The 14,822-nt window shown below is 39.0% G+C and overlaps 1 protein-coding gene across 1 annotated transcript in view; it reads left to right on the top strand.

Moving 5' to 3' along the window:
- The window catches only part of ALK (ALK receptor tyrosine kinase), a gene marked incomplete at both ends in the record, with an annotated part of 285,971 nt that overhangs the window by 232,223 nt on the left and 38,926 nt on the right, over window positions 1-14,822 (top strand). Inside the window, 3 exons of the mRNA XM_079532815.1 lie at window positions 3,180-3,349; window positions 12,385-12,479; window positions 13,841-13,984. Coding sequence (XP_079388941.1) covers window positions 3,180-3,349; window positions 12,385-12,479; window positions 13,841-13,984 — 409 coding nt within the window. The remainder of the gene's footprint in view (window positions 1-3,179; window positions 3,350-12,384; window positions 12,480-13,840; window positions 13,985-14,822) is intronic.

Below are 14,822 nucleotides of genomic sequence, written 5' to 3'. Positions count from 1 at the left end.
GATTCTTCTCTTGACACCTTGCTGTTGTGTCACTGAATGATGTATGAGATTTGAAATTTCTCAGAGGCCCAAAGTTTATCCAGGAGGGTCTTGGTATTCTTCTTCTTTTGCGCATACAGAAATAAAATGCAAGTTTTGCTTAGTTCTCAGATAGATTTGGAGCTGTGTATCTGGTACCCTTATTGTTTCTCTTCACCTCTAAACTTGCCAAGCCCTGTTGATATTGATGAAGATTAGTGGTCTTTCAGCTAATCATCAGTTACAGTGGGTTCTAAAGCCAGAAAGCAAGGCAGTATTGAGCCATTGTCTACCTGCAGTGCTTAATTAATTTCTAAATGATGTTTCTGACTCTTTTGCTGCTGGTTTAACACAGAGGAAGATATTTGATATGTAATATTGGGGATATGCCACCAACAGCCCAAATTCAGATTTTTCTAAGCATTGCCCTACGCTATTTACAGGAACTCATAATGTATGTGGCACCACCTGCCATCACTGATGGTGTATTCTGTAGAATGAATGCCAGCCCCATTTGGAAGTCTTTACTATGGCATCCAGCTCATCATCTGCTCTGGTTCACTTCAGCAGGTGTGAAAAGACCTGGACTGCCCTGCTGTGAAGCTTAGAAATGACAGAAAATGTGGCCAAAAATGCCCATTTGGACACAGTGACAGTCAATTCACTCGGAGCCAGTTCATTAGAGCCTGCACATTGCACTTTGCCAGCGAGCTGATCTCCCACATCTAATGCCAGCTACATCTTTCCCTCAAACAGCTGACATGTGTGCAAAGGCATCCATTCCAATTCATCAGTTGCTTCAGCTTGTACTCTAGTGTTACATTAATAGCTATCAAAGGCTTGCTCTTTCCTCGCTTCTGACAATGTAGATTCTGCCTCTTATTGTCTGGCAGCTCTCCAGAAGAGACAGAGGTCTGAAATCTTGTGTATATTAAGATGTTCAAGGCTTTACCTCCTCAATTTTGAATTGTGAAAATGGCACAGTGAAGTTAAGTTGTTCCAACTTATCTGTCTTAGAAATTTCACATAGGGTGTTACAGTACAATTGGCATTAATGTCCTGAAACTTTTTCACGTGAAGCTTGTCAGTTAGAGGATTTGTTTTTCCTGCAATAGGTTGAATTTGTTGCATGTCCACCATAATCAGCCTGTTCATTGTCTGGTTTTGGAATTTTCAAAAAAAAAAAGTTTAGTCCTGATAAACTTCCTCAAGAGAAAGGACCTGGGGTCCCCTTCTCTGGAGCTATTCAGGACTCATCTGGATGCTTTTCCATGTAGCCTGCTGTAGGGAACCTGTTTTAGCAGGAGGATGGATTAGATCATCCCTAGAGGTCCATTCCAGCCCCTACAGTCTGTGATTCTGAGACTTCACTGGATCTGAAAGATCTTCCAGTGGTACTGAAGGGAAAGCAATTTTCACTGTAATTTCATTCTCACTTTATAGACACTCAAGAATATTAAATGCTCACCTTGTTCTTTACTATCTAGATTGTCACCTGACATTGATGCCATGTGTGCAGTAACAGTTAGGAATAGCCTGCAGATGTCCTGAAGTTTGCTGACATCAACCTCCTATACCACAAAGCTTTGTCAGCAGCTTCTTTCACCAGTGGTGGTGAACTTGTGTGTATGAATTCAGTCCTTGCCTAGCTGTGTCACAGAGTGACTCCAAACATTCCATGGCCAAGGAGGAAACAGGACAAAAGGGTAGATTACAAACTTCTCACTAAAGTTTAGTCCTGATCATAATATGACTCCTCTGTTAGGGAAATGAGAGAGAGAGCCCACTACAGAAATTTGCTCCTGATGTACTCTTAGCAACAAAATGCTATGCAAACACATCCAATCATGTACACCAGTCCTGACTCCACAAATCATCTTTCCTCATTTCCTTGTGCAGCAGGACAAGTGCAGCCTTAGGTTAGCCTCAGTCCACTCTTTGTGTTCCCATGAGACTTTGCTCTCACAGAGATGAAGTTTTCTCAAAACAGAATTTCTGGGGTTTTGTCACATAATTGGTTTCTCACTCTTAATACACTCAATAAAAGAGCTCAGGCCAGAGTATGCAGCTTCTGTTTTATGCTAAGAAATGGATATAAATATTTTATTCCATCAAAGCAACAAGAAGGTAATAGTATCCAATATTCCTTTGCAAAATATAAATTCAATTCCTAGCTCCCTGACTTAGTTGTTGGTTTTGAAGTGTTAAAATTGAGGGCCATCTTTTAACATGCATTGGCACTGTGCTGAACACCTTTCCGTGTCCAAAAATCCATCGTTAATGTAGCTTTAATGAACTTATTTCTTCAACATTCTCACCTCCTATGATTATTGAGACTCATGTAATATTTATATATATTTTATTAACAAAGAGCTAGCTTTTCTTCTTTCCAAGAAGATCAGGCAGCTGTATTCATACAAGATTATGAGACTAGCCTGATAGAGAAGGGTTTCTTTCTTTTCAAAGAACGAGGGAGGGAAAATCATAAAATGTGAAATCTACATGAAATAGTTTTCTATACATAGGAGTAAGTACATAGGAAGGGACTTCATTATATTTAATGTAACAACAAAAAGTAGAAAACAGGTTCCCTAAGGTATTTTAATTAATTTAAAAGAAAGAAAAACAACACCTAATTATTATTACTGAATCTTAATTAGAAAGTCTGTAGAAGCAAGAAGGTAAGGATTTTTAATTTTTGGAAAGAGTAAGCAAGGGATGAGAATATAATTATCATACTTAATGCTCCCCATGATTTTGCTGCTGCCTGCATGTAAAAAAATGTTGCTGTAAAAGTTTAGTCTTAACTTGAATCTCATCAGTGGCACCTAAGGGGAGAGAGGTCTTTCTTCTGCAATAATAAATTATTAGCCTATCCATTTTAAATTGCAGACACATATATAATAGCAAAATCAGATGTTTTTGGACTCAACTTTAACAAGAAGAAAGGGCAGTAGCGCCAATAGTAAATAGGATGTACTAAGCCTTAGAGGCTTCCATGTGTGTGGTGAAACTGGAGTTTTCTAAAAGGATTACATGGTCATAAGGGAGAGAGAATTGACTTTTTGGTGATAAGAAAACACAGAAATGAAGAGTTAGGAATTTGTTAAATTTTGGATAATGTTTGTTATGTTTTATCTCTTATGTTCTCTTTCTTCTAGCTACGAATGTCATGGCTTATCCGAGGTGTCTTGCTGGGAAATATGTCCTTGGTGCTGGTTGAGAACAAGACAGGGAAGGAGCTGAGCAGGACATTCTGGCATTCAGCAAACAAAGAAGGTTTGGGAATATGGCAGTGGTTGATCTTACCTCTCCCAGATATACTGGACAGGTACGAGTCTCTCCCCATCATTCTCCTTCTCACTGATCAGTCACTTCACCACTTGCTGCTTGGCAGTGAAGATGGCCAACATCACTCCTGGAAGTATTTCCCTTAGGGAGAGGGAAGTGCTTTGCTCCTGAGAGGTGTCTTCTGAGAAGGGTAGTGAAAATAGCTTGTGTAGTTAGCACCCAATTTTAAAACTGAACGGTGGTTTTGGTTCCCCAGTTGGTTCACTGGTTGTGCAAGGTGTAACTTCTGTATTTCCATTTCACTGATTGGAAATAATCATTCTCCTCACGCATTTATTTGTGTAGTGTGTTTCAGTTATCTTATAATTTGCTAGAGTTGATGTGAGCTTTACAGTTAGTTTTTGGTTTTTTTTTTCTTCTGGATAACAAAGCCCTTAACTTCTGATGCCTCTAAATCTGAGGATGAAAGACATGGGAGAAGCACCTACTACCGAATCAGACAAGGATGCTTATGAGCACCTTTGTGTTAGCTGTAGCAGGAGGATCAACATAATAAATGGCTGTGTCAGTTTCTACTGTAGTCTTAAAGGTTCATCTGGTAGCATATGCTTCATCTTGTGGCATATGCTTATTTACAGAGTGTTGTTTTAGTTGCTTCTTACAAGTTAGCTTTAAGGGAATACTCTGTTGCTCCTTGTTTATTTTTGTGTGCAATCTGGCCTATGCTGTTTAGAGAGAAGACACAAACATACTTCACCTCCTGCTGCCCTGCCTTTAGGCGGTATGATGCATCTGCAGGCTGTGTCATGAGCACTGGTGTCCTTTGTCTTTTGGGGAATCTGTGCCCTAGAAATAATGGATTTCATTAAGGATTTGCCTCATAAGAAGTTTGAGCAAACACTGTGTGAATATGTCTTTTATCTTGCTGTCTCTGAGGGCTGCATGTAGGCAGAGAATACAACAAGGACACTACCAATGCTTCGGTCTGGAATGTATAATTAATATGCGTGCATCAAGGGTTTTAAAAATATATGCATTAGGCTTGTGCAGTCACTGCTGAAGCTCCATTTGTAAAAATACCTGGTTGCTTCATTCTCTTCAGCTGTGTTTACTTTCAAGACTGGCCTATTTTGCCGTTATTATTTATGTGATTTGTTTTCTAATGTTGCCATGGGAGTGTTTTGTATCTGAATTATTCTGTACTCTTATACTACTGTTTTCCTTTAAATTCTCTGTTGTTGCACCATCAGACAGAGGATACTTTGATGTTAGGAACCAGGCTAGAAATGCTTCATGTGAAACCACAGTTCCAAGTGATATACAGTGCTGACTATTATTTATAAGGTTATGACACCCTTGTTTCCTTATTACTTTCAGAGAAAGACAGTTGGGTTCACTGAGAAAAGAGCTTGTTGGCTGTTAAGACTTAAGAAAGGAGATCTTGGAAGTTTTGTTGTCCCTTGAAAAGTTTTTAATCCTTATTTATTCACAGAAATTGTGGTGTTTTAAAGACTTTTTTAAAGTCTGATTTAGTTGAAGCCAGTTCTTCCTGTGAACTGTGGAAATACTGCAGGCATCTTTCAATGTGACTTTATTCAGACTTCATTGTGAAGTCTGCTTCTTAGGAAATCTGGATTGGTGCATGCATTAGGAACAATATGGAAGTGACACACCAAAGTGGTGCTCAGGAGATGGCAGTATTGCATTTATCCTATGTCATTTATGTTTGGTGATAAATGACAGACAGTTTTATTGAATTGCAAGAATTACTTAATTGATGAGAACTCTGCGCTGGGACTACAGAAGGTTTACTGTTTATGTCTTCTGTCTAATTGGTGCTAGTGTCAATAGCTATGAGGGTCTGCATTAGGCAGAAGGAGGCAGGATATTGTAGATATTCCTGCAGGAGGAGCTGAAACATTAAGTCATCCCACAGCAGTAAAACTCTTGAATAGAGCATACTAATGTACCACTTCCACTCAAAATTAAAGTGCCATCCATTTTGACTGGGGAGCTGAGTGGAAAGTGTTATTAATAGCAAGATAATACGCCCTAAAACTGCTCAAAAGCATGCTTGTTCAAAAACTGCTTAGCCATTATTTCTGTGTTTGGCTTTTCGCCCTTCAAAGAATCATTATCATAGAATCATAGAATGGCTTGGGTTGGAAGGGACCTTTAAGATTAGGAAGATTTCCAAAACTATTAGACCACTTCTGTCTTTAGAAGCAGACATTTCTTAAATGTTTTATACCCCTCAAGTTCCTGGGGGAAAATTATATTTTGGCAGATAAGCGCAGCTAGAACATTTCAGGTGATTTGGCAGGAACAAAAAGCATGGAGGAGCATGACAAAGAAGCTAATTTGGGACTGAGGGACATTAAGTTTCTAGCATTAGCCTGGGGAACTCTGGACATATCCTTAATTTCAGGGAGTACAGTGGGGAGAGGATAGAGGATTGTCCTTCCTGCCATTTGTTCCCCAGGAACACATCCAGTTGAAATTTTACTCTGTAAAATTGCGTTTACTTTGGGAAATTTAAAGATGCTCAAGTCCTGGCTTTTTACATCCTCCCTTTTTTGGGGGGGGTGTTGGCAAAGCAGTCTTGAGGATCAGCTCCTGCAGCATGTGTGGGTGAACAGAAATGTAATTCCAAATGCTCGGTATCTTCTGAGCACAGGTGAAGAAGAGAAAGGGCCCAGCTTCTACTCCTCCCTGAAGGACAGTTTATCTGCAAATCAGATCATACGCAGAGAGTAGAGAAAGCTAGGAAATGGGTTGTTTTTATGCAGTGATGTAACACTAAATATTTGGGTTGAGAATAGTATAGAGAACATTATCAAAGAATTTATGTGGACAAATTCTGCTGCTTTTCCAAAGTTAAATGATAAGGCTCCTGAAGGTTGTCCTTTTTCAGTGTCACGGGAATGCAAGTAGGCAACACAGCCTTGAAAGCTCTGTGATAGTTAGGGCTTGATTCTTTTACAGTTGTTATAGTTAGTAAACGTGAGCTTAAATTTTAATAATGGTGTGGGGAATGCGACAGCAAGAACAAACAGAAGCCTGATGTAATTGCAGATGAGTGATTTGTACAGCTAACGATTAGACATGTGTTGTTCTCTGAACAGTATGGTTAAAGTGTATCTCAGAGAAGAATATCTCTTGTAGATTGAATGCTAGCACGTGTAAAGAAGTGACACTCCAGCACTTACTGCAGGCTAATGCTGATTATCACTAGCCCATCTAGCAACTGTATTGCTAGGTAGAGTTAAGGCTAAGAGAATTAGCTCAAATAGGCTGATATCCAACTGGAAAAGTAGTGCTCTGATTAAGAAACAATTTCTTGATTACTGCTCTCTTAGTGAAGCTGAAGTACGCATGTGGAAGGAGACACAGTGAATGTTCTGAGGGTCTGTCTGCCTCTGGCTGAAGTTCCTTGGAAGTGGATGCTATGTGAGCCTAGGCAGTTGGACTGGTCCAACTCTGGACTCTTCATGCATATCTTCTCCCCTACAGCTGTAATTCACTTAAATGTTTCAGAGTAAATTCTGGTAAAAATAGCAAGTATTAATAGCCTTCTGTCTGCACTCAGTACAGTCCTCAACAAAATTGAAATACAGACTGTAACAGGTCAGTTGGAAAGCTTCAAAAATCATCTAGTTAACTGCCTGGCCATTTCAGTGCTAACGAAAAGTTAAAGCATGTTATTGAGGACATTATCTAAATGTCTCTTGAACGCTGACAGGCATGGGGCATCAACCAGCTCTCTAGGAAACCTGCTTCAGTATTAGATAACCCTCACAGGAAAGAAATTTTTCCTTACATGCAGTCTGAACCTCCTCTGGTACAGCTTTGTGCCATCCCTTTCATTCTATCATTGGTTACCAAAGAGAAGAGATTGGCACCTCCCTCTCCATTTTCCCTGCTCAGGAAGTTGTAGAGATCAGTGAGGTCACCTCTTAGCCTCCTTTTCTTCAAACTACACAAACCAAGTTTTCTAAGCAGGGATAGGCTCTATGTGCTTTTACCTGGGAAGCACATTCAGAAGGTAAAAAATAATATTCTTCTGCTGCCATTCTACTGACGAGAGTTTTAAAATTTTGTTCTTGTTGATAACATTTTCCTAAACATGGGCTGAGAAGTTTTACTACTAGATAAGGATGTAACATTCCTAAGGATTAAATTAAAAAATAATAATTAAGAAATAACAGACTTCAGTTACTCTAGAAGGAAACATTCTGCTGCAGCAAGTCAAAATTGGTGTCCAGATGATTGTACTTTCTTTAAACTGCTATCTTTACCCATTCCAATCTTGCTGGCTCACTGGTTTTGTCTGAACTGCAGTGAAGCTCGTCAGCTTCTCCTGGTTATATTAAAGCAGGATTCCCTTTTGGTCCTCAGGAATGTGATCTTTTGTTCTGTCTGTCTCTTTCAGTAGCTCTGATCTCAATGGCAGCTGGGGAACATCTGGCTCATTGCTGCAGTATAAAGAAGTCATCTCACAGTCATACCACTCTGTTATATTTTGCCAGCTGTGCCAAAGCACTCTTCTTGTCTGATCATTTCTTCTTGCATTGCTTTCCCATCATACTCCTTTCTGATCTTATTTCTGTTAAAGTTCAGGATGCCAGGTTTCTCATTGAGGAAGAAAAGAAAAGGAAAGTTCTTGGCAATATCTTGTGCTCAGAGACACGATTGTCTCATGTTATTCCTGAAGTTTCTTCCCATTCTACCACAAAGAACCAAGGATCCTTCATACAAGCTAGACTCCTTATACATTACCGCGTCTGTATTTATTGGTTGTACGTTCTTCACCCAGAATTCTTTATTCTTTCTTCCTCTATGGATCCAATGAGTAGTCCCACATTACTTGGTTAAAAACAGAATGAGTCTTTAATATCTGCATCACTGCCCTGCTGTTCTATAGCATTAACTGAGTTTGCTGCTGTTCTCTTGATATAGCTATTCTGGCTGTTCTGTTCTGAAAAAGTGTTTTTTTGGTGACAGTGAGTACCTGTGACAGATTTTGTATAAGTATATATTGTGTGGTTGCCCTTAATAACACCTTTGAAACTTAACCTTTATTACTGGCTAATTCTGCCTCTGTAACTGAGACTGTAACTGTTAATATGCTTATAGTTCTCCAAATAATCCCATTCCATCTGAATATGTCTTTTATCCCAAATAGTAAGTTCTTTGTGAAATAACAATACATCATTTTTAACAGAGGAGTTAATGGGAACCCGTATGTGATAAGGGTTACTGACCCAAAATGTTTCCCTTCGCTAAGTACCTCAATCTCAAGCAGGTTCAGCTGTAATTATTTTAGCTAGGTAGAGAGAGAAATCGGTTCCATTGGAGGCAAAACAGTACAGGCACACTGTGATTGCATCACTGCGTGGGGGGTTGACTATTAGGAGATTAACATTCAATCTTGATCAATAATCCCTGTCTTTACCATAAGATGAAAAATTAATTATTGCTGTGAGACTTTCTAAAATAAGAGCAGATGGGTAGCTACCTGGAAATCTAACTGGCTGTATGAACCAAGGAGAATATCTAGGTGGAATTCAGAGTTGCTGCTGAAGGAAGGGAGCTGCAGAGAATTCATACAAAATTTGCTGAGGTTCTCAGTATAAGGAGAATGATTTTTCTCCTCCATGTAGCAGAGGACATAATACACCTGAAATCTAACATTTCTGTGTAGTGAAGACCTAAGGTGTCATAAGCAAAACGTTTTGTCTTCATTGAAGCTATGTAGATGTATTCTCATAATTTTGGCTCTTTATTTCCCTAGATTTTGGGAAGGGGGCATGGAGCACAAGGAGAAGCAGTCTTCTGTTAGTAGCAGGGAAAACATAAGGGAATGAAAAGAAGCAGCTGAAGGATAACCCCAAATGATATTGTTAGTCTCAAATACTGAACACTCTGAAATAGGATCTAAAGTTTGTGAAAAGTGAGGAAGACTGCAGTACAGAAGGTTCAGTGCTGTCCTGTTTCTGTGTCAATTTTAACTTATTTGGAATGTACTTGGTGTTACCTTTCAAAGAACAGCTCATCTGGATTCTAATTTCATGGGTTGGGCCAAAGAAACAAACCAAATGAAAGTAATTTGCTATGCCTTTGGTGGCATTTCTTAACTGTGATTCTGAAGTATTTCATCAGTAGTCACCCCTGAGTGGTTTTTGAATTTATGTGAAATTTGAATCCTTCAGAAAGCCGAGTTGATGCTCCCCAATGGGAGATGTGAATTAATTTTTCTTGTCCACCTGGTACAACATTTTCCATCTGCCTCAAACAGATTATTAAAAAAATTAAAAAAAAAGACTACGTGTTCTGTTTACAATTCAGCTGATGCTTAGCTTTGCTTTATGTAACTTCCCGATTGTCAGACATCTAAGGAAGAAACAGAAATATCCACCAGTCCTCAAGTAGCAATTTTTCTAGCATCAAACTCATTAAAACCCTTCATAACAGCCATATTTCCACTCTAATGAGGAAATGTAGCTTGAAAGCACAGCTATCTGATCGGGATTTGGATTCCATGTGAGGGTGTTGCAGGAATTTAATAAGCAACAAAACTGTAACAAAACTGTGAACACTGATTTTGCTGCTTATTTATGATAGCCTCCGTGAATGGCCTTTCATGGCCATCCACCACGTCCACAAAGTGCGTCTGCGCTGCATGGGTGCTCAATCAAGTCCTGGATGCACAGTCAGCATAGCCCACCTGGAGCTTTGTAGAAGTAACAGTGAGTCACGGCCACCTACTGCATTACACTAAGTCACCACTGTGGCTTGTCTGTCTGGTATTTCAGTATCAGCTTTCAGCAATGCCGGGGGGAGTTGTTTCATTGATTTCAGTAAGCATGGATCAAGCAGAAAGAAAAAAAAGGAGGGGGCAAGGAAATGAGATCGTCTGTCGTTTTTTTCCTTCTCACTGATGTGTGACATTTCCATCTTCAGTTTTGATTAAATTTCCCTTAATTAGCCCATTAAGCTAAAACCACCAAAGCTAATGATTGAAGTGTTGGTTAACTGATGATCTTGTTTCAATGGAATTTGAAAGACATCATATTTCTAAATTAATAGTGGCATTAAATTGGAGAAGAGAAAAAGATGAACTATTTGTTGCAGTAATGCTGATCTCAAGGGAAGGCTTGTACTGAGTCTGCATTCATGTTAGAAAATTAAAGAAAAACCATAGATTAGTAGGCAACCACAGCAACACTGGTGGTCCTGACAGTGTTTGACGTTTGCACAGTTTTTCTATTTTGGGGGCTCTTCTATCTTTTTCATCACTGGTGAACTTCAGGAAATCTCTTATGTGTTCTGGACTCAGTGTTTCTGCAGTGCAGATTGGCAAGGCTGTCTCTTAAAAAAGAATTAAAAGCAACCTATTACATTTTTTCTTGGGCATGTTAGATGACATTCCACTTCATGACAGAATTACTCTTTTGTATCATGCCTTCATGCCTTTAGGAACTGGACATTTGGTAAGCTTTGTAAGAACAACCATTCATTGTCTGGATAGACAAGATTAAGACGTGTTTCACATACAGTTCAGTCATTTCTACTTCTGGAATGCTAACTTACATGAGAAGGAAAATCAGAGCACACTTTGTCCAACAGCCCAATCAAAACACAAGGGCATATGGTCCCCAAAGTACAAATACTTCTGAGCAGAAATGCATCACTTGGTTGTTGTTTTGTGAGGTTAATTCACTGGTGAAGGAGAGGCAGATTTTAAAACTGCTGGAGGCAACAAATCTAATATGCAAACATTGATAGCCACCAAAACAATGAGAGAAAATGTTTTAGATGAGTAACTGTAAGGGATATAAGGGATGAGATTCTGTGTAAGAAAATTCTTGCTGGTTATTAGATTCTTGCAGTCGTGCAGGAAACAGGATTTGTATAATTTTTTTAAATAAACAGGAATGCTACTAAGAAAAACCTTTTTTTGTTCATCTGTTTGTCATCTAAACCGCAACACCTGCAAGAATTCATAATGGCTAAACGGTTATATCCAAAAGATAGAATAGGAGCCATCAGCAAGTTGTCTACGTTAAAGAGACACATATATGGCTTCAAATTCTCCTGGTGTAAAACATTAAGATACAAAAGTGAATGTATTTTAAAGAACATCTCTTTTTCTCTTGCAGCTTGCATCATGAAGCTTGCTGTCTTCATGTTTTTCTAAGTATTGATACAACTTCTTGGCTTTGTATCTGACTTCCGTGTCATTGTCAGTTGCTTTTATAAATTGATTTCTGGTCTCAAGCACAGTGTTATGACTTAATGTTGCAAACGTATATCTGGAGAACATAGTTTCGTAGAATGCCTTGAGTTGGAATGGACCTTAAAGTCTATCCAGTTCCAACCCCCTGCCACGGGCAGGGTCGCTAACCACGAAGTCAAACCACATCCAACCTGGCCTTGTATGCTTCCAACTAACATGAACTTCTTAAGCTAAAAAAAATACAAATAAATAAAAATGCCATGGTCTGTATACTATCAGGTTTGCAATATTTGGTTGTGGATTTTTTTCTTTTTTTTTTTTTTGTCTACCAGTTGACTTGTAATACCCATGAGGATGAGTTTACAGCAGTCTTTTTTTTTTTTTTTTTTTTGGTAACGTAGAAATGGCAAAAGCCTATTTACTGCAAAATCCAGATGAGAATGAGGGAAAGAGGGAATGATGAGATTTGCTGTTCCTATGGACTAGACAGTGTCAGCTCCCGGGATTGTTTGATATCTTTTGTTTCCCTGAAGGTGGATCAAAACCAAATACATAAATTGATTTCAGCCTTTGACTGCTAGATTCTTTTAAAAACTCTTAAATGACTTCAGGAGTCCTAGCTTACTTTTCTTAACACTTCAGGGTATGAATTGCTTATGAGAATAAAATCAGAATAAAATCAGTTTAATGATTTGGAATTTCAACTTAAATCCTGAATCCTTAAATCCTGAAAGAAAGCCTTTTTCTTCCATTCTAAAACTGCTTTAATTTTGAATAGCTCTGTTTCATCCCCCTACCAGAGAGATTTTTAATCCCTGTTCTTCCAATCTCTGCAGGTTTTGGTTTCAGATCATTGCTTCATGGGATAGAGGATCCAATGCCGTTATTGCTTTTGACAACGTCTCCCTTAGTCTGGACTGTTTTTTAACAAGTAAGTTTTCCTTCTGTCTGCAAGTGGTGGTTTGTCTTCTATTTGCCTTGCAGCTGAAATTTGGAGAGGGATGGAAATTGTGGGGAAGGGATTGTGTGTTGCTGCCTTCAACAGACTCTTGGAAAAAAGTATGTGTCTAAAATATTTGTGCTCAGATAAAGGAGACCATTCAGGCACATATCTTATTAGTGGAACTGACTGGTGAATTAGTTCCAGGTTTGGCAGTAAATGGATGGCAAGACATATGGTGTCAGAGAGCCAGCTGCAGCTAGAATAGTAGCATCACCTATCCAGGCAAACTGATGCAGAAACCAGTCTGTAATTATGGAGTTTGACATGACCTGGTTTGTTGTGTGACAGCTTTCAAAATGAATGACAGTTGGACTCTGTCTCAGAAAAGACAGGCAGTCTGTGATTGACACTGACTTTGCAATAACATTCAGCTCAATGAATTAGTTAAATTAGAACAATTTTTTTTGTTGTGTTTTGTTGTTGTTGTTTGGTTTTCTTTGATTTGGACTGATTGCATTTAAGTCTGAATCAGAAACTAAGATCCCCACTCTCATACCCTTGGGAAAAGTTTGGATTTAGATTGAGACTTTGTGATTGATCAGCCTCTAAAATAGGTTCAGCCTATACCTCTGCTGCCAGATTCACCCCATTTAGATTTTTATTGAGCAGTTGTGTCTAGCTTATGCATACTGAGATGCTTAAATTATAAATGTGTTTAATTATCTGACGCTCCATTCTTTGAAACAAAAACTGGCATGAGGATTGCTGCTCATAACACATGAAACTTCTGACTTGAGTTGAACAGTACAACTTGACTACTTGTTCATCTCCTGGGCTTGAAGCTACAACTTCAGTCATTTTCAGTGGGTTGAAAATCTCTAAGCCACTTCCTCATCCAACAGCAGCCAAAGTTTCATTTGCTTCATGTTAGTTTGCACTGTCTGGGTCTGTGTGTATTTCCTTTTATGCAATCGTGCATAGAAACAATGCACCTCAGGTTCTGACATTGTAAAGAGATCTTAAAGTTAGGCTGTAAGTGAGAAAGATTGTACACATTTTAACTGGTTAAAAGAAAAACTTTCTAATAGCTGCTAAAGATTGTTTTGTACTTCTGCATTGTGTCTTCATTCACTTGTTTTGTCCACCACCCATTCCTATTTATTTTTGTCACAGTTTCCATAACAGCAATTGAAAGTCAGTCTGCCCATTCCTTTTAATGCTGGTGTATCCTGTGACTACAGGCTCTAATTCTCAACAGAAAAGGCTCCAGCCCTTAATTTAACTTGAGCTCTGGATTACACGCTGACTCAGCACAGTGATGAATCAGTCTGTGACTTCTTGTTTTCTAGTCAATGGAGAGAAGATACCTCGAAGTACTACTCCAGACTCAAGCAATTTGCTCACCAGTAGAAGAGGCCTGAATAATTTTGGATGGGAACAAAAACTTCTGGGAAATCTCCAACTCGGCACCGCCCCCATTTCTGGTCCAGCAGGTAATGGTCTGAACAGAGAATTATTTTCAGACAGCAGATTTCCAACAAGTGCAGGTTTTAGTTAAATGGACCTAAAGGCAATATGACTTCCCCTCCCCCTCCTTTCTTCCCCCCTCCCTTCCCCTCCCTAAGGCTTTCTTCAGAACTTTTCCTAAGTTTGTTCTAAACAAACAAAAAACCTAACTCTATACAAAGCAATTGCCTTTAGCTGTAAAAACTGTAACTGTAATTTTGATTGCAAATTTGTGAGGGGAAAAAAAAAAAAGAATTGCAAGATTTATTTGATCTCATGATTTAAAAATAGGAAGGAATCAAAGCAAATTAACTGAGTCCAGAATGTGGTAACTTGAACACTCATCTCTAATTAATATAGGCTTGATTTGAAATAACATCTTTTTCTGTAATGTCTTCATTCCCCATTTGAAAAAGTATAGCAAGAGACTTGGTCTTAGAAACATCATTTTCAGCTAGTCAGAAATGACAGTCCTGAATACCTGGTTCTCTCCTGTTCCATGGTTCCCCCTTTCCAGCTTAGCTGTAGTGGCATGGTACAAATTGTTACAGGATTTCCCTTCTCTCCTCATCACATCACTGTGTCCCAAGGATTTGCCTCTTCCCTCTCTCATGCTTGCCCACACATTCTCAATATCTGTGCTGTATGCATGCATTTATATTTCAATCTATTCCTTTTACCTCTTCCTTGCCAGTTTTTCTTACTGATTCAATTCAGGTGGTCACAACCAACCTGGAGGTGCACCACAGACCTACCTGGAGAAGGGGGGCTAACCATGGGAATACAGGAAAGAAGCATTGGCTACAAGTGCCACCTTTAGCACTG

This window comes from Tetrao urogallus, assembly GCF_951394365.1.
Source record: "Tetrao urogallus genome assembly, chromosome: 2".
NCBI lineage: Eukaryota > Metazoa > Chordata > Aves > Galliformes > Phasianidae > Tetrao > Tetrao urogallus.
Note: the sequence above shows the minus strand (reverse complement) of the source record. Positions and strands in the feature narration are given on the sequence as shown.